Source organism: Falco naumanni, chromosome 10 (genome assembly GCF_017639655.2).
Source record: "Falco naumanni isolate bFalNau1 chromosome 10, bFalNau1.pat, whole genome shotgun sequence".
Lineage (NCBI taxonomy): Eukaryota > Metazoa > Chordata > Aves > Falconiformes > Falconidae > Falco > Falco naumanni.
The window spans coordinates 3,643,378-3,662,016 of record NC_054063.1 but is presented as its reverse complement, the minus strand read 5'-3'; the positions used below and the strand labels follow the sequence as shown (position 1 = coordinate 3,662,016).

At 47.0% G+C, this 18,639-nt stretch overlaps 1 protein-coding gene across 1 annotated transcript in view; it reads left to right on the top strand.

Moving 5' to 3' along the window:
• The first annotated feature begins 632 nt into the window (after positions 1-632).
• Positions 633-18,639, top strand: part of CRACR2B (calcium release activated channel regulator 2B) — a 40,334-nt gene continuing 22,327 nt past the window's right edge. The window contains exons 1-4 of the mRNA XM_040608772.1: positions 633-1,551; positions 3,302-3,456; positions 13,893-14,148; positions 16,182-16,293. Coding sequence (XP_040464706.1) covers positions 1,396-1,551; positions 3,302-3,456; positions 13,893-14,148; positions 16,182-16,293 — 679 coding nt within the window. The 5' untranslated portion in view covers positions 633-1,395. The remainder of the gene's footprint in view (positions 1,552-3,301; positions 3,457-13,892; positions 14,149-16,181; positions 16,294-18,639) is intronic.

The window sequence follows — 18,639 nt, the reverse complement described above, 5'->3', positions numbered from 1 at the left end:
TGAGTAAAGACAGGTACCTCATTTGACGGAGATTTGTTTGGGGTTTTTTGTCTCAGCTACACTGCTAGAGCCTGCCACAAAGGATGTGTGGTCCTGGGGCTGAGGCAAAGCTGAGCCTGTGAGGAGCGTAGAGGTGATCGTCCCACCAGAAGGCAGAGCGAGCTCTTCTCAGACCAGGACGATCACCTCTACGCTCCTCACGGGCAGCGCTGAGCCTTCCCAGCTGGTTAGGGGGGAGCTCGCTGGCCCTCTTAAACCTGTATTAAAGACAAATGTGATGATTTGTAGTTGTATTTCCATGCATTTTTTTAGTCGGGGTTTTTGAAATAACAGTCTTGTAAGTGGGAGGAACCCACGTTTCCCTTTGCTTTCTGCTGGTCCCACTGTCCCTTGCTACTGGGAGGATGGAGCTATACGGAGCTCCTCTGTTTGCAGGGTGATGAGGTCTGGGCTGCTGAGATACCAGCTGGAGCGTTCTCAACGGGAATTGGTAGATGAGCAGGTTTTGCTCTCTATAGAGGCTGGGCTTGCCCCGCTCATGACTTGGATGACAAAGCTTGTTTGCTGGGCAAATATTATCCTTGAGGGCTGACACAAAGAGGCATTTGGGGCAGGGTGAGCAAAGGGGAGAAAAACCATACCAGGTGATGCAGAACCAGCCTGCCAGGGGCTCAACATGCTCTTTTTTCCTTTTCTTTGTCACCTTCCGAGAAATCATCCAGCTTAACTAGCAGGAGCTAACACAGCTGAGGGCAACTTCATGCTGCCTGGAGGCTCTGGAGCTGCCAGTGAGTGACAAATCCCCATCAGCATGTCCAGCTGTCAGTGGGGGTGGGGGAGCTTTGCTTCCTTTTGGTGATGCTGTGGGATGAAGGGGTGCTTTGGTCAGTGGCAGGATAGAGGGTGGCATCCCAGGCTGCTTTAGGGAGAACATGCTGGGGTGCACACCCCACCCCTGGGGTGTATTTTATGGTGCTTTGGAAAAACGTTCCTTGCGCTATCATCTTGTGCTTTGCTTTCTTTATTCCTAAGATCTCTGTGCTTCTTTTTGTGAAACAGGTTGCCAGCTATATAAAAGTGGAATTAAACTTGAGGCAGGGTTCATAGGGATAGTGTCCAGCCCTGCTTATGTTGAAATGGTATGGGAGGTCGGCAGCGAGCTACCTACAGGCACAGGTAGTGTTTCTCAGGGAAGCTAAGGTCAACGTGAGACGAGGGATCATCTGCTCTCTTACCTCTTCTTCCTTTCTTGCCTAAGGCAGCTCAGAGACAAGCCCTTCTCCTTCACAGCTGTGCGTGGGGCAGGATTACAAGGAATTTACTTTGGGAGCTTCACGGCAGGTTTTCTTCTGCTGCTTTCTGAACTGATGGCTGCTAGCCTGTGTTGGAAAGGGGATGAGATGCGTAGGGAGCATTGCAAACCACACCTCCTGGCTTGGACCGGCTCTGATACTCTATTTACAGTGGTGGTGTTCGTTCTCTGCTAGCTTTCTGCTGTGGGATACGCTGCTGGCTGCAGGGAAGGGGAGCGATACTGTCCTGCCTCTCGAGGTATTTGGGGATACCTGCAGAGAGAGAAAACGAGGTTGTGTGATGGGGTGGAGGGGAAGGGAGAAAGTCTCTCTCATTTGGGCAAGGAATTATTTGAGAAGGAAGTCTGAACGAGTTTGCAAGTTGCCGTGTCTCCGCAGAGTTTCTTCCTAGGAACTTTCTGTTCTGACTTCCTGCTTTTGCTTTAAAGCAGCAGAGTAGAACTCGCCGAGTGCCGTGGCGTTGTATATCGCTGCAGAAAATGGTCGTTACTCCCCTGCTGGAGCAAGGCAAATTTATTGATTGGGTTTCAAGAGCTGGAGGTGCTTAATTATAACACATGGTTAATGCTTCAGTCTGGATCACCCAAGGTCTTTGCAAATGTTGAGCTGAAGAAGCTTGCTCTCGGTTCTGATGTGGTTCTGCAGGTTGCCTAACTAATGCTAGTGACTCATTGATTTGGGAAACTGCTGATTTGGGAAGCGGTTACATTTTTAAAAGTAAAGGGGGAAAAGTACATGCTTAGAATATGTGGGATTGTGATGTTTTCTGATGAAGTGGATATCTTGAGCTGGTTAGATTAAAACCTAAGGATCTTCTGCTGCATACTTTGTGAAAACTTAGAAATTTTTATTTAAAAATACTTGTCAGGAAATTTTCCACTGAGCATACCTACACCCCCCTGTCCGTCCCCCCCCTCCCCTTTTCTATAATCCTACCTCAGTGTTGCTGCTGTGGGCTTGTTTCTCAGTGACAGCTTTTGCCAGAGGGGAGTATTTCCCCTCCCTCCCCAGTCATTTCACCTTAGAATAACTTTGTACAAGTTGAACAAAACCGCCTCTGAGATATCATCTGCCTGTGAGTTTGCTTCAAATGCTGTTCCTTGCTGGCACACAGGGGACACGTGCCCTTCCGTTGCATGTTTTATCCCACTATGCAGAGGGGCAGTTCAGGGCTTGTGGGCTTTAGTTTTCTGCCTGTAGAAATCTGAAGCTTTTAGTGTTTTGCTGTGATTGTGTGTCGTCGTCCGTCCCCCCCCCCCCCCCCCCCAAATGAGAAAGGGAGAGGATATTTCTGATATCTTGTATAAGGTCCTGGAGTTATTGGATATTCAGAGTGTTCCTCTCTTCTTTTGGGAGGCGTGGGGGTGTCAGCTCCCTGGATCCAAGACTTCACCTGTGCCCCCCTCAATGGTCTGACAGCCAAGAGGTGTCTCTACTCGGGGCATGGATCGCATCCCTCTGCAGTGCACAGGTTGCACTGGCATTTCAGGAAAGGTGTTTTGCATAGCACAGCCTCAGCTCGCAGGAAGGGGTGAACCTTTACCTTTATACCCACTGTTATCGGGGTAAATCCTTAGCTGATAGGTAACCAAGTGTCATGCACCTGTGCCTATGGCCATTTTCATCTCTGCGAAGCTATGAATGGGTTAACTGTCATCTTGGAAATTGGCTTCACCCAGCTGCCTCTGCTCTGTTTGTTGTTTTAATAGCATCTGCAGAAAGGTCAAACTGTCCATGAGTCCCATACATCGCTCCTGGGCAAAACCAATACAGCACCAGCCACAGAGAGGCTTCCCAGCAGGGAGTTGTGGTGCCTGGAAATCCTTTCTATACTCATTCCTGCTCGTTAATTTTTGCAAACCATTTTTGTCCTCTAAGTGCATCTTGCAGATTCAGAGTAGTGAGGTGAAGCTTCTCCCCCTGGTCCCATTGCTAACATGCAGCCCAGCAAAGATCACGGGAGTGAGATCACTGTGTCCGCTTCTCAAGATATGGGAGATGAATTTCTTGGGATGAAGAAAAGATGCTTGAACTTCATGCATCCCCCCTGCAGTTGCAGCCCTCTGGATAAGGAGCTTTCAAGGGCTGTGGAGAACTTGCCGGCACAGCCGCAGAAGGAGTCACTGTCTGCCACATGTATTCAGTAAGCAGTGTGGGTGGATGCTTTACCGAACAGAAGTTTCTTCTTCGAAAGGGGATTGGGTGGTCTGCTGTTCTGGTTTGATGTCTTATGTGTGTGTGGTGGGGGAACTATTTGAGGACAACATAAGGCTACGTATTTTTGTTTGTATAAGGCTGATTTCAAGCTTAAGGATCTTGATCGACAAAGGTAAGGCTCATGATCTCTTCTATGAGTTTGCACCCGTGGTAGTCCAGGTGAGATTGGATTGTCCCAGGATTTTTAGCCTTTATGTGAAGAAGGCACTGAAACAGCTGAGGGGAAACTTGCAGCTGGCCAGGAGGGCTTGAGCTCAGGACAGTGGGTGGCTGTTGGGAAATTTAATGAAGAAATGACAGAATAAGATTGGAAGCCAGAGGGATTCAGCTTCTTGTTGGAAAGGAAAATCTTTGTTCTGCTATTACATAGACAGCTAGAATCTGAGGACTCGCAGGGAGGTCTGGGGTGAGCTCAGCAGCCAGGTGATGGGTCTGATGGCAGTGATGGTTACGGGGAGAAGCCTGACTTTTGGCTATTGGAGTACCAAGCCCAGTTTATAGGATGGCCCTTGGTGAAAATGAAGCAAATGCTGTCGGCCTTTTGGTAGAAGACTCCATGTGCTTCGGGGGTTGTTCCTGCTGATGGGAAAGCAGCCTCTGTTCATGCTGAGGAGCAGCCAGGCTGAGTCTCCAACAGCAGCTAACGGTAGATACCCTTGTCTTCCCAGCATAAATGTGTAACAGTACTTTCCTAGTACACTCTTCTGTTGTTTGTGGCTCAGAAAGTTTTCATCAGAAACAGAATTTTTGTGTAATAGTCCTTTATGGACAAACTCAGGCAAGAAAAAACCAGCCACTTCTGCAGCCCGTGATTGCCTGTGATATCCTCAGCATCCCATGTCAGCAAGTCCCACACTTTAATGATTTGCAGAGAAGTTCTTCCTCCTGTTTGATGTGCAGCTGCCACCACCCAGTTTTATCTGAGGCTCATGGATTCTTTTTTTAAAGACGACGGTGACTGGGGACAATCCTTCACCATCTCTGCCATTCAGGAATTGGTTACACAGGCAACTGCACAAACCCCAAAATTTTTGCGTTTGAAGCTTTGTTCCATTAGAACCTTTTATCCAGTTATTCAACAAAAGGCTGTTTCTGCATAATAGAATTTTGCCCCTGAGGTACTTCAGGGACACTGAAGGAGTGTGTGTAGCTCTCCGCCAGCATAGGACTGCATGTGCCTCCTTTCAGCCTGAATTTTCTCTGCAAGACACCAAGTGTGGGTGCATTCCTGAGGGCTGGGGAAAAACCTCGTTTAGCGGTGCCTCTGCTGCTCGCAGGGTGTGAGAGAAATCTCCCCAGCAGCATTTCTGCTGATGTGTCCTTGCTGAGCTGCAGCAGCCAAGGTGGTGCTCATCATGTGTCGAGTTTTCCTGGATGACATCTTAGCTGTTCCGTAACTAGTGGCACGAGCCCAGCAGAAGTGCACTGCCTTCTGGTTGTCGTCTCTGGTACAACCTGCTCTGCATGCAAGTCCTCCCTTTGCTAAAGGGGCAAGTAAGGCAGGAAGAAATTGCCAGTGATGTTCAATTAAACAAGCTGAGGAGTTGCCCTGCATTTATGCAATTTCCTGTAAAGGCTATTTGTGGAGCTTTAAATACCAGCTTAGATCCGGAGCTTGTCTACCGTACGGGGTGTCCTTGCATGCCACACCAACCCTTGGAAAAAAGTAGAAGAGAGCGGGGATCTCCTTTGCCTGGGCTCCCAGTGCTCATTTTTTACTTGGAATCAAAAACGATCCAGTGTGTCTGATATCAAGCGCCAAGTCCTCTTTCTTCTCTCCTCTTTTTCCCACATCTGGGCCGGCAAAGAAAGTTTGTTTGCCTCCTGCCTACCTGCCTGGCCCATAGGTATCACCAGCAGAGCAGAACGCTTACTCTGTGGTCAACATGCTTGGTGTTAAGCAGGTGTAATCTCCCTACCGGTTGCCGAACTCAAAGCAGCATCTAGCTCCGACTCCACAACATTGTTAGCAGTGTTCAGCTAACACAAATAAGGGCTGTAGGATCTCTTCACAGCTAAAATAGCCTGTCTCTCTCAATTATGTTCTTGAGTTGATTGTCTCTGTCCTCTAACAACCACATATTTGTGGTAGAACATTAACAGCAGTGGCATCAGGGGGAAGCTTAATGTTGCTTTTCTACTTGACTAAGTGAACAATGTTTACTTACTGCTGGCTAACGATGTCCTTTGTGGATGTGCAGCATGATCTCCAGCCTATGAAAGTACAGTGAATTCTTCGTGAAGCCAAAAGGTACAATACTGCTGGGTTTTCCATTCCTCTGCCAGCGTGGTATATAAGATGAATCTTTATGTTGTGTTGTATGAGATGTTGCAGTGTTCTGTTCTGTCTCTTTTAAGGAAAAAAGAAAAAAAGGTTTCAGGAAAGCTGTAAACCTTTACAAAGAGAAGGAATTTGTAAAAATTAGTTGTTTTGAAACTAGCTGTTGCTGTTTATCATATCTTATGGAAGGCATGTTCTTTGTTTTCTGAAAAATCAGCTGTGTGCTAGTTATATTGACAGATCCAAGGCCATTAGCTGTTTATGGAAAAAATGTGGATTGGATTTTGGTTTTAATTGCTGAGAATTAACTCTTGGCCCAAATATTGTTAGAGGAAAAACTGATGCTTTCTCTCCTCGCTCCCCAAGCAAAACAACCCATCAAAGCCAAAACCCCAATTAGTAGGAGTGGTTCCAGTGCAAACACACGCACTCGGTGTTTGCCGTGCCAATGCTGTGACACTGTGCCAGTGTGCGAGAGCTGCGGAGTGTCACTGCCTTGCGATGGGCACAGCTGGGGAGCGGCGTGGGGCTGTGCCAGAGGATTTGTGGCAATTTCTGGGGGAAAGAATACCAGTGTGGTATGTTGCGGATACCCATCTGTGTTGAAGTTATTGTATTGATGGTTCTTGGCACACGTTGGTGCTTTCTGTTGTGCTGTTGAATTGGGAAGTATCGGTGAGTGCTGTTGTTCGCCTCTTGAAATAAAAAAGAGAGAACTGTTACCAGTCTCCGATTGCTTGCAGATAGGAGCATAGTAGAGTCTGCATCGAACAAGTTTCTGGGTGGCAAGTTTTTTTAACAAAGATCAAGAAGCTGGTGTGATAAGTCATAAAGAAGCATTCCCCTTTGATGAACTCGGGCGAGGGAAACGGTGAATTGTTTTTAAAGATGCTCTTCAGAATGATGGAGCCTTGAAGCTGTCTGTGGCTCAGGGCTATACCTCCGTGTTGTCCTGGCATATCCCAGGATGAAGTCATCCATCCATAGTGCAGCAGGGGTTAGCTCAGGGCTATCAAGCCGGGCTAATCTCCTGCTGAGTAAACACCACAAAAGTTCCTGGATTCGTTCCTGTTTCCTTAAAGGGATACAATCAAGTGCAAGCAATTAAAAGAGAGAGAGAGAGTGAATGAAGTGTAGCTCTAAATATTACACCTGATTTCAGGCTTTCTGCCCAGGGTGTGTATGGGTTTCTTTGGGTTTTTTAAAGAACCCCCCCTTACAAAACAATTGATGTTTTCCTAATTTTTCAGTGTATTTCTTTTCCTGCTGTTCCCTTTGGGAAGGGAGAACCCAACAACCACCCAAACAAATTCCAAACAATGGAAACATTTCCTTGAGAAGGGAAAGAGCAAAATTAATTTTGCACAAAGTATATCAAGAAATAATTCTGTTCTTTCTGCTCTTCTCCCAGCCTTTTCAGGCACCATGGCAGAGCCTTTTAAAACCACTTCTACCAAATGGGTGCCCAGGTCCTTTGAGCAGCTTTTGGAAATTCAGCCTGTGTGGAAGCCAGTTTGACACGGGGGTCAGTGTCGTTCCTCTGCTCTACCTTCACCTGGTCAGATTTGTATGGCTATAATTTTGTCCTTGCATTTAGAGTATATGCTTTTTGCATGCAACTAGGATAATAATTGTAAATGTGTATTTGATCACTGAATCTCACAGTACTATAAAATCTGGGATGTGTTGATGTGACTGTGTCCTACAATGAACACTTGTTATAGTCATTATTTGCTTTCAAAACATTGGGGAGGGAAAGGAAGGTAGAACAAACAGAGCAAGTGGCATATGTTTGATGTAAAATGGTAGAAGGAGCTGTGAAGCTTTTATTGTCCTTTTTTTCTTAAGTGTACCAGTTCCTCAGCTGTTCCCATGTGACGCTCCCATTCCATGAGCAAGTAACAAATGCTTTGTACTACTGCGCCTTGGCGTGCTTTTGCTGTGCATTTGTAATTGGCTGAAGCGACAGGCTTCTGCTGCAGGACTCCCTTGCCCCTTCATCTCTTTGTGTAGTATCTTCTCACGCATGAGATCAAACCCATCTCATCCAACCTATGCACTGAGAATGTGATCACTGCATACCTGAACGCCTTGTGAATTCCTTCATTTAAAGTTGTAGGACACTTTTTCTGCACTGGGACTAGAAAGGGTGGGTGTTTTTCTGATGTGTTTAAATAAATGGCTTAAATACTTAGTTTTAGTAGGAGGGTGGTTTTGTTGCTTCTTATAATATTGTCTTAGGCAGAGGTACAGGAGGATGTCTTTTGGGAAAATGCCCAGCAAGTATCTGTGCACCACAGTTTGTGGTACACCTTGGACACCTGCTATGTACCTATAACGATTCTTTAATATTCCCTCCAACCACCACCTCACCAAGAATTCAGCAGTACAGGAAAGCAAAAACCTGCTTTCCCCTGTAGTTCCACAGGACCAAGCGCTGGACTTGCTTTGAAATCCTGGGTAAGCCACTTAGCCGGTTGTGCTTAGTTTTTTCCTTTTTCATTAACTGTTGATTCCTGTCTTGCACTGGGGCTGGACCCCTCGAATCCTGTGTTCAGTTTTGGGTCCCTCACTTCAATGTAGATGCAGAGGTGCTGGTGGGTGTCCAGATAAGGGCAGTGGAGCTGGGGAAGGGGCTGGAGCACAAGTCTTAGAGGAGCAGCTGAGGAAACCGGTGTGTTTAGGGGGCTGAGGGGAGACATTCTCGCTCTCTACAACTACCTGACAGGAGGTTGTAGGCAGGTGTGGGTTGGTCTCTTCTCCCATGTAACAAGCAGCAGGACAAGAGGAAGCAGCAGCCTCTTGCACCAGGGCAGGTTTAGGTTGGATATTGGGAAAAATTTCATCACTGAGAGGGTGGTCAAGCCCTGGAACAGGCTGCCCAGGGAGGTGGTAAAGTCACTGCCCCTGGAGGTGTTTAACAACATGCAGACATAGCAGGTAGGGACATGGTTTAGTGGTGGGCTTGGTAGTGTTGGACTCTATGACCTTAAAGGTCTTTTCCAACCAGAACGGTTTTATGATTCTGTGACTGCTAGGCATGCTCTGTATGCAGTGCGTGTGCAATGCCCTGTGGTGACTGAGGTCATCTGAGGACCAGCTGTGGAAAATTTGGCTGCACTCCTCACTTTCCTCCATGTCATTGGGCTGTGGAAAAAGAAAAACAACCAAAGCTGTCATGTGCACATGCTGGTCACGGTCACATATAGATAAGGGCTTGGCTGTTGATAGCATTTTAGCCATGACTTTTCTTTACCTCTTTAATACTGCTTACTGCTACAACAAGAAGTTTCTGAGACAATAAATTGGAAATCATGACCTTGTGACGCTGCCTTGAAAGTAGTATCTCCCCTCTCCAGGAAAAGTATGTCGGATCTGTTCTTTTGTTTGTTGAAACTTGCAGTTTCTTCAAGTTCTGTGTCCAACTTTTTCATTCTTCAGCTTCGAGGCTTTGTAACTATTTTGATGCTTGAGTTTCACATGTAATTATCAGTCTCCAGGAACTGAGTCTTAAAATAAAATGCCAGCTGTCACAAGCATCAGAACCAAATTGGAGGAGCTGACAATCTATAAGCATAGGCAGGTGACGTGACTTACCCAGGGCCATATGGCAAGCAGAGTCAGGATTAAAAATCAGGTCTTATGATTTCCCCAAAGAATGCCATGCCCATGGGATCCAGCTGACTTTCTGGCACAGCTTTGCACAGGACAAACTAGAGTTTATGCCTCAGGTGGATAAACTGCACTTGTAAGACTGGTCTGAGTTACCTCTGTGTAGAAACACAAGACCTGGTGTTAGCTGTGTTTACTGGCCATTGAATTTCCCATTCTGTGCTGTCTGAGAAGATCTCAGGCTCGGGGAAAGTTGTCTTGCAGGAGCAGGTGAATTTTTGCTTGCTGGGCCCCAGCATGCTCTGTGACAGGAGATACCTGGTATAATCCATGGGTCCTGAAGACTGGCTTTCTCTCAAGCTCTATATTGGGTTGTTCAGACGCTGGACACTGCCCAAATCCAGACTGTGTAATATCGGAGCTGACCTCGAGCACAGGCAGGCGAACCCCTGGGGCTGGGGAAGAGGGGGCTGCAGAAGAACATTACACACTGAAGCTGTCCAGGGCAATTGGAGCCCGTTGGTGCCTCCGTGTCCCTGGCACTTCCATCTTCCTTGTAGATCTCCTGGGCCCTGGGAGAAGAATTTTTGGTCTCTGCCATGGTTCTCAGATGTGAAGTTGGCAGGAAAAACTTGTTTGAACTGAAGCTGGGACTCCATGGAGCGGGTGCTGGTCAAACCGTGTACCCAGAAAACTGGAATAGTGCTGTGAGGCTTTGTCAGCACCCACTGATTGCAGCAGGCACCCCGTTTCTATCAACATGATCGTGTGAACAGTGAATGTTTTCGTACGGATTCAAAGGGAGACTGGACAAGTGTCTTGGAAGACAAGGGAGGAATCAAGTGTCTCAGGAATTGCCCCAGGCTGACAGTGGCTAGAAGCTGGCAGATCTTTTCAGGGAAGCCTTGGCTGTGCTTGCCCTCCTGTTACTCTTCCCTCACCAGCCATTCATGGCCACTGTTGAGGGCAAGATGCTGGGCTAGATGAACCCTGCAGTGACCCGTTGCGGATGTTCTTATGATCTTATGAAATCAGCAGCCCAAGATACAGAGATTGTCCTGAATCTAGGCTAGGTCTGGAAATTAATTCTTAATTGATACTGACTCAAATGACTACCTTGTCCTGCCAGAAGAGATCTGGAAAATTTAATCCTGTTAGGAAGTTGTGGTAGCAACCCCAGGCTTTGTCACTGGAGGTGGCCTGGCTATGTCTCCTTGGGGGAGCCTGGCAGGTTTGCCTGACCAAAAGCGTTAGCTGCTCTTACCTGTCTTCTCTGCCTTCTCCACTTGCATCAGGCAAGCGTGGCTTTTCCCAAGCTGATCTTTCTGTCCCCAGGCTGGCTCTGCCGGCCTCACTGTTGGGTACCAGTTGCAGTACTCTAGTGACCTCAGCCTCTTTCAAAGTTGTCCTTCAGTGATGTCCCGTGTCTTGCTGATAAAGCTGCTTCCCCAGCAGTTTGCAGTCATGATCTGTGAGCAGGGACGGTAAGACAGCACTTGTTAGACTGAGATCTATTTTGTGTTTCATCTGCGTTTATACTATGCAATGCCCTTACCAACAGGGATGGAGATGAAGAGCTTCTCAGTCAGAGAAGCTTCTAGGAGAGAAGTCCATCAGAGCTGCAGTGTATTTTGCTTTCTGGGGCTCTCTCTTATTTGCCACTGTGGTCCTCTACGAGTCTGCATTGCCACTGAAAGAGCCACACATGGCTTGAAGCCACTTGAAGCAGCTCGAACAAGAGACTCTGCGCTCCAAGCATTGAATAAATGGGCTTGGTCTTTTACATGTGACTGAAATCCTTTCAGAACCTTGTCTGTGTCAGGCTCCCAGCCCTTCTAATTCAGAGACTTTTAGCTTAGCCAGTGTTTGGGAGCTACAGTACAGCTGGGCTTTTGGTAAAACGAGGAGATGCTAGAGGTAGGGATGTAACGGGTCTGACTTCAGCTTGCAAATATCTTGGAGAACAGAACATCCTCCTCGTACAACCTTGTTTGCTGCAGCAGAGCTGGGGAGACGGCGTCTGCGTGGGTTGCTCTGGCTTTTGAAATAGAAATGATGAATCTGATAATAAGAAAGTAAGATCATCTTCTGGGGACCTCGGTGTCTCTTAGGCAGCTAGAGGGATGTTGCAGAGAACGTGTTTCTTATTTGTGCTTTTTCTCATTCTGGCTGTTCTCTGCAATCCTGTTGTGGCTCTTGCTTTGAACTCCCATTTCGTTTCCTCCCCTGCTGCCGCCTGCGCTCACCATCTGGTACAGGGTGCTGCTTGTGCTGGGGACTGTCTTTGCAGAAGGAATGGGTCTGGCAAAAAACAGTTATCATTCTTCAGTGTGGCTATGTGATTCCTTACCATAATCACCTGTAAAATCTATGCAGCGTAAGATATTTGGGTCATTTTATTTTTTTTTTCTTTCAAGACCAGCTGTGCAACTTTTACTGGAATGTGAAAAGTAAGCTGGGGTCTTTCCAGCTTCTTTACTACTAATTCATACAGAGTTGCCATCAGAAGCAATCTGACTGTCCAGCTAATGGATAGAATCAATCTTTAGTATCCAAATTTTGCTGTGTTGGCTCCATAAGAAAAAAAAAAAAAAAAAAAAAGCTTGGTAGGAGGGTTTGTTTCAAAAAGAGAGAGAAAGACATTCCCTGCCTTCCTGCTTGTCATGCTTTCCTACCTTTTTTTCCTCTGCAATATTCCCCAAATCTTGGGTGCAGTTATGTGTCCATTGGTTGGCAGGGATGTCTATTTGATAAAAACATAGAATAGTACCCACTTATAGGTAGTTTTCTGCAGAGTTTCAAATAAGTATCTTCAAGTGACACGAAACAGAGGTGCCTTGAAAAAACATGGATTTGAAAGGGGGAGTGAGGCGTTCTGCTTGTTCTTTGAAGCAGAACCGCCCTCTGGCTCACGAACCAGCAGTAATAAATGGAGTCAAATAGCGTGGTACACAATTGCCTTCTCCTTTTGTGTCAGCTTCATATAGTTCTCGCACGTGACATTCTTCCTGGCCATCGTGCTCTTTATCCTCCCATTGTACTAAGAGTGCAAACAGAATTAACTTGTTTGTTATCACAGCATCTATACGTGGCTTTAATTTCTTGGAGATTAAAAAAAACCCCAACAAACCAACCCTCAAGCCCTCTTTGTCTTAGCACTGTTTAAATCTGCTCTCAGCCTGCTTGCACAGCTCAGTTCTGCTTGGCAATGCAGAACACAGATCTGTAGAAGCAAGAGTCTAAAGCAATCAGTGCAACAAGGCTTAAAAAATGTGGTGGTGTTGCTGAAGAAAAAGCTCTCTGGAGGGTGTTGCGTGGCCTCAGTAAGTCGGAAGATGGGTTGGGGTAGGGAGGTGTTGTATGCATCTTTACAGTGCTTAAAGGGGTGCTTTCATTCCTAGCCTTTTTGGTTTAGGTACTTGCAAGTAACGTGAATTATTTTCTTTGGCCTCCGAAATGTCTCCATAGTCATGTGGTTTCCTTCCTATAAAGGTGAACATTTCAGATTAAAATTCTGTTTGGCAGCTTATGAGGTCTCAAAACAGAGGCTGAGCAGAAAGAAGGCAGAACGGAAGGCAAGGGGGGCAGGAGTGCCCAGCTTAATACATTTTTCCCAGTGTAGGAATTGTCTGACCTTTCTTTGTGCCATAATAATGTGAAAGGAGATGGAGTTACTATTTGGGAAGTGTTAACAAGAAAAAGAGGTGGAGGTCCAGCTGGGGAACCTGGGCGGGAGAGGGCTGGGAGGGACACGTTCCTTCTTCTCTTTGTCACTTGCACAGATCTTCCTCCTATCTGCCTTCATCCTGCTCTGGGCTCTTGCAGTTGTGATGCTGGTTCGGTGTTCGAGGATGGCAAAGAAAAGCAACAGGAGAAGGAAAAGCACATGTTATTACTGAAGGAGCCAAGACCAGAGAGAAGCATCCTGGTCAGGACACGCAGGGAGCTGCACGAGAGCTGGGAGCTGGTCCTGCTCTCCTGGTCAAGCCCCCTGTCTCAGCTAATGTGGGACTATCACCGCGCTCCCATGCAGATTTCATTGCGTCCTTTAATATTCCCTTCCCATCCTCTTGTCTGCTGAAAGCTGCCTTTGTCACCTGGCTTTCACCAACGGAGAGTTCTGACTGCCCCACAGGTCTTCTCCTCTGGCTCAGAGGTGGCAAAAGAGCATCTTTGGTGGGTGCAGGGACTGGAGCCCATCACAGTGTGGAGGGTTATGGCTGTGTGGTAGGCTTGGTTACACCCATGTTGTGTACACTGTGTACCTCTAACAGAAACTCCCTCCCTTCCCCCCTCAGTAAGAGATCGTGGAATATTTTGGGTTAGGAGGGATCTTTAAGGGTCATGTAGTCCAGATACGGATGCTGAATATTTTTCTTTCAAACTAACAAGGCATGTAACTAGGTGATGTGTGGGGTGGAAATGTAGGGCCGTGTTTGACTGGGGTTTCTCTGTTTCCTGCCCCACAGCTCTTCCATTTGCTCCTGCCCTGGGGGAAAAGACTTTGAGAAGATGGAGAACCAGAGGGGAGCACTCTTGGGATCCGTCCGCTGGGAAGGAGAAGAGGAAGGGGATGAAGAGGATGGGGTAGCTTCTGGTGTTTCTCCTTCCAGCCAAATGAGCAAACTGAAAGATGTGCAAGTGGAGATGCTCGAGAAGGCAAGGGAACTCTTCCAGCTGTGTGACAAGGATGAGAAGGGTTTTATCACCAAGGTGGATATGCAGGTGAGGGGAAAAAATCCTCCCCTATCCTGGGAGGAGTTGTAAAGTCATGCGTGGCAGAAGGGGGGAGAATGTGTTAAGCCTTTACTTTTGACAGGTGTGTGTGTGTGTGTGTGAGCATTATCTCATTGAGATTTCTGGGAGTCGAACACTGACACAGCCGGTTGCTAGGAACTGAAAATCCCAGGAGGGCCTTGGACCTCCAGGGAATTCCAGGGACAAGTGGGACTGCAATTCAAAATTTTTAAGGAATGCATAAAATGAAATAAATTTGCAACAGTTCCTACAAACATTAAGCATGCAGTGGATGGGAAATCTGGGGAAAAAAAATCTTTGGTTTGATTTAAAAAAAACAACTAACGAACACCCCCCTCCCAATCAACAACAACCAAAAAATCCACCAACCTCTTAACAAAAAAAAAGCTGTATAATCTTTTTGTCTCAGTCATAGCTAAAGCCTGATCTCAAAAACTCCTGTTAGGCCTGAACTAAAACTTTGCTCTAGAATAATGTGTTGTGCTGCTTTCTGTTAAAAACAGTATTTGTTAAGAGAATCTCTATAGTTTTTTGTGAGTGTTGTTTTAATGGTTTATCAGAGATGGTTACATGTGGATTGTTTTTTTCCTGTCCCATCTCTCCCTCCATCTGTAATTAGCACTTGGCAAGTCCATGCTGGTCTAATTATTGACTCACTTTGTTTTGGGTTGTATGATGTCTAATTTTGTGTAGTTACATTAGTAAGTCTTTATTAAACTTTTATGTAAAGCTGCAGGTTTAATGGAAAGTAATGAGATTTTAACCTACGTGTTTTGTTATTTGGAAGATCCTTTGGGTGCCTCACCACACTAAGTGCTCTGTACATGTATTATGAAGGGAAATCTCTGCTCCTTGTCTCTGTTGTGGGAACAATGATATGGTCCTCTTGTGGTTTAACCCCAACCAGCAACTAAGCACCACGCAGCCGCTCACTCACTTTCCCCTGGTGGGATGGAGGAGGGAATTGAAAGAGTAAAAGTGAGAAAACTCATGGGCTGAGATAAAGACAGTTCAACAGGTAAAGCCAAAGCCACGTGCGCAAGCAAAGCTAAACAAGGGGTTCATTCATCGCTTCGCAGCAGCCATCCCCAGGAAAGCAGGGCTCTGTCACGCCTAACAGTTGCTTGGGAGGACAAACACCATCACTCTGAATGTCCTCCTCTTTCTTCTTCCTCCCCCAGCTTTAGATGCTGAGCACAGTGCCATACAGTATGGAATATCCCTTGGGTCAGCCGGGGCCAGCCGTTCCCGCTGTGTCCCCTTTTGACTCCTTGTGCCCCCCAGCCTGCTCGCTGGTGGGGTGGGGTGAGGAGCAGAAAAGGCTTTGGCTCTGAGCAAGCGCTGCTCAGCAATAACGAAAACATCCCTGTATTATCAACACTGTTTTCGGCACAAATCCAAAACACAGCCCCATACTAGCTGCTAGGTAGAAAATTAACTCTATACCAGCCAAAACCAGAAGGCAGAAGATGACAGAAGAAAGCTAACTCTCTGTTAAGGACTGAACATTTTGTTTCTGATCTGCAAGATTTCCTGCAAGGGCTGGGAGCTGAATCCAGACACCTACAAGTCTGTCCTCCCTCTCTGGCCAGAGAGATGGAGCTGGTGCCTGATGTGCCTATGGAGAGCTCTTGGGAGCAGCAGTGGTCACAGGAGGCTGGCAGTGCCCCAGCCACCTTTGGGCAGGGCTGGAGGGAGGCAGGCAGTGGTTCTGAAGTGGGGAAGGAAAAGGGTTTTGAGCTCCCTCCAAACAAAATAACCCAAAGTTCCCTCTCTGCAGTCCTGGTTAAATCATCCAGTAATGGAGAGTGTCGCTGTATCAGCGGCTCCAAACAGGTATTTGTGTCATGACTCGGAGGCACAGGCAGACTGTTGCATCCTGGCCAGGATGCAGTGCTGGAAGGGCACATCGCTGTGGGCTGAGGGTGGCAGGGACAGTAGCTCGTCACAGGGAAGACTTGAGTCCTGCCTTAATTTTGTTTGTTCTTTTCTCTTTGCAGCGGCTCCAGAGTGAACTGCCCCTAACCCTGGAACAGCTGGAGACTGTTTTCGACAGCTTGGAGCAGAACAATAAGGGATACCTGACGCCTGTGGAGTTCAGTTTGGGACTAGGTAAGGACTGCACAGAGGCAGAGGAAGGAAAAAGCCCACCTGAGACATGATGTTTTATGTTGGTAAGAAACAAAGCACAGTGGTTCTGCTGGAGCTGTGCCAGCTGTGCAGAGCAATGCCCCACGCTTATGTAAATGTCGTTGGGGAAAAAGGTGTGTGCAATACTGCTGTCCCCCGTCCTGAGGCTTTGTTTTGCCACCTTCTACAACTGTTACCTGCCTACCTGGTAGAGCCAGCTTCTGAACATCTACTGGAGGTGGTACGTACTGCAGCCTGTATTTGGATATGTGATCCACAGTTGTTCATCTGGATAAGGACCCTCCTTGGGTGAGGGGACAGAAATATGCCTCTTGGCAACTGTCTCCAGCTGGTGCTGTTCAAGGTTACTAGTAGGAGCCCTGTTAGTAGGCTAGCACATTGGCAAATGAGCTTGTGTTTTCCTCTTACCGCTGTCTTTTCCAAACACGAGGAGAATGCTAATCCTATACCAGAGTCGTCATCCAGCAGCAGAAGCAGTGCAGGAGATGTTAAGGCAGAGGAAAGACTATAGCGCTAATAACCTTTGCAATAGGTGCTTAGTTGCCTTAGCTGGTCGTAAGGTCTCAGAAAATCTGCACCTTCCTTGGACGTGTAGAGCTGTTAACTGGATCAGGTCAAAGCAAGTGGATACAAGTGGTCTACGATTTTCCGAAGCGATTGAGGAGGCTCCTGAATTGCAGTGTCCTGATATCTCAGATTGTGGCTGCTTATGGCTTTCTCACAGCTTGGAGAAGGGTGGCCTTTTTGGTGCTCCAACTTGGACTGGCCAGAAACAGCCACCCCTGGAAGGTGAAGCTGTAGAGATTTCCTTGGAATAAACATGGAAAGCTGTGTCTTGGGCCAGCCTGTTCAGGGAATGTGTTAACCCACTGAGTGCCTGCTGGCGATGCCTGTTTTTTCCTTACTTCCTTGCCTGCGGGGGTGAAGCCTTGGTGACTGGTTCTGCTGCCTTTGCCAGAAACAAGAGACTTCCCAGGAGTGTAGGCTTTCCTGCCCGGCACTCTGTAGAAGGTGAACAGGCACTGTTTGGGCACCTTGGCATCCACAGTGCCCTCCGTGTTACTGGTTATTCCTAAATCTCGCTGTTCGAGGCATTTGTCCCAGCCACAGGCATAGATGAACATCATGAGGGTACCTGTCTCAGTGCTGTTTGCATCAGCCTGGCTCAGTGGGATTTGTTCTAGTCCAGGCAAAACACTTAATTTCTGCATTTTTTTTCTTTATGCCCATTCTTTGTGTCTGGCTTCACTGAAATCCTTTTCAGACTTTGCCTCAAACTCAAGTTTGGCCCAGCGTGTTGCTATCTTCCCTCTGGAGTGTGCAGGGGGAAAATCAAGGGCAGTGGTTCAAACTGCAATCAGGTCTGCTTCTTGAGAGGGCTCCTTGCGTGGCCTCTGAGAGGCTACAGGGTGCATCTGCACAACTGACAAAAGAGCACACATTTAAATTGTTCAATGTAAAGCAATCGGAGATCCTTCTAGGGTGTCAAAACAATCTTCAGACCATCCTCTACCTCAGTTTTCCCAACTGTAAAAAAAAGATAATGAGACATAATGACTCTTTCTTTAAAGCAGACATCCAAAGTGCCTAATCTAAGCCCATCTCCTTAATTAACTGTCTGAGCCTCAGGCTTTAAGCTGAGTAGGGCCTGTATCTCCACACCGCTAATTTTTTTACAGCACGTTTTAAGAGTGGGAGAGAAGCGGCTAGATTCTGGACATGCAAAACTAAGAAGTGGTGGAGTTAAGTCACTTGAGGCACACAAATAGTGGATCTGTTTCCCCTTAGAGCAGCTTCGTGTTCTCATCTGTGCTCTAAACGTGTAGCTGAGATGTCATTTCTGCCTTTTGAACCAAACAGGTATATTTTGGAAAGGAAGAGCAAGCTGCTGATGGAGGTCTGACCTCCGTATACAGGATGAGGGCTTGTGTTTTGGGTAGGATTGTTTGATTTGTTTCTTTGAGAAGAATTTGTTCCCGGCACCAGTATTTGTCACATTCTTTGCATAGCATGAAATTCTCATGGCGTTAGTATCTCAGCGTGAAACAGGATCCAGATAGCTGGAAGCCGTCCGTATGTGGGATGGGGCAGAAGGCGGTTCATTTTGTTCAGACACTCTACACAATCCTAGCAAGAGGCAGTCCTTGTCCTGCAGCCCTTGAACTGGATCAGTTGTAGCACATGAGAAGGGAGGCGTAATGATCTCCTCTTTGCTCTTTTTAAGCTGGGGAGCTGAGGCACAGTACTATTGAGTGCCGGGCTTGCGGTCCCAGGAGGAGCTTGTGGGATCACGGGCAGCTGAACCCA